The sequence below is a fragment of the Malurus melanocephalus genome, unplaced genomic scaffold, assembly GCF_030028575.1.
Source record: "Malurus melanocephalus ecotype Western Australia unplaced genomic scaffold, MMel_1.1 scaffold_838, whole genome shotgun sequence".
Lineage (NCBI taxonomy): Eukaryota > Metazoa > Chordata > Aves > Passeriformes > Maluridae > Malurus > Malurus melanocephalus.
Window position 1 is genome coordinate 180336 of NW_026624070.1, and position 938 is coordinate 181273.

Here is a 938-nt window from a genome sequence, read left to right on the forward strand (position 1 = left end):
GTGGACACCCTGAATGCTGTGCTCCAGGTTGCCACTGGAGTGATTTCCACCCTCCAGGTAAGGATTCTTGTTCATCCTCTCAGTATTGAACATGGCCGTGGTTCAGATTCTGTGAGTAACACAGGGAGCAGAGCTCCAGACTGTTCCCAAGSTGAAAACTCTTCAGTTCCTCACCCACAGTGCTCATTTTGATCCCCTCTCTGGGGTCAGAGACTCCTTTTAGAGCTCCAGATGAATTCCTCTCGCTCTGATCACTAAAATGCCCCAAGGAGGAGCTGATGGTAACGTGTCCTTGTGCTCCTTCTCCTGCAGATCAACAAGGAGAGCATGGAGAGGGCGTTGAGCCCAGAGATGTTGGCCACTGATCTGGCTCTCTACCTGGTTCGGAAAGGAGTAAGTGTCAGAGGGAGACCCAGAGCTGGGATTTCTTTGGATGCAGGGGAGGAACTGAGCTGAGTCCCCTCTGCTCTGTCCCCTTCCTACTGCAGATGCCCTTCAGACAAGCACACGTGGCCTCTGGCAAGGCCGTCCAGCTCGCCGAGACCAAAGGCGTCACCATCAACCACCTCAGCCTGCAGGACCTACAGAACATCAGGTTCGTACCTCTATTATTTTGGCTCCCCACGCACCCCAAAACCCCTCAGCAGMAGYYCAGMYCCCCCTGACAGCCCCCTGTCCCCCCAGCCCCCTGTTTGGCAGCGACGTGGCGCAGGTGTTCAGCGTGGTGACCAGCGTGGAGCAGTACACGGCCGCGGGCGGCACCGCCAAGAGCAGCGTGACCGCCCAGATCGAGCAGCTGCGGGAGCTGCTCAAGAGGCTCAAGGAACAGGCTTAGAGTGTGGGGAGAGATGCCGTGCCAGCAGCGTTGTGCCTGTGCCACTGATCTGGAGTTAATAAACACTGGGGTGTTTGTAGTTCACTGAAACTCCTGTCTTGTG

General features: G+C 56.4%; 1 protein-coding gene across 1 annotated transcript in view; it reads left to right on the forward strand.

The window, feature by feature from the left end:
• The window catches only part of LOC130585158 (argininosuccinate lyase-like), a 7112-nt gene extending 6192 nt beyond the window's left edge, over positions 1–920 (forward strand). Inside the window, exons 12-15 of the mRNA XM_057385526.1 lie at positions 1–57; positions 313–393; positions 489–595; positions 685–920. Of these exons, the coding sequence (XP_057241509.1) occupies positions 1–57; positions 313–393; positions 489–595; positions 685–835 (396 nt within the window). The 3' untranslated portion in view covers positions 836–920. The remainder of the gene's footprint in view (positions 58–312; positions 394–488; positions 596–684) is intronic.
• Positions 921–938: the final 18 nt, after the last annotated feature.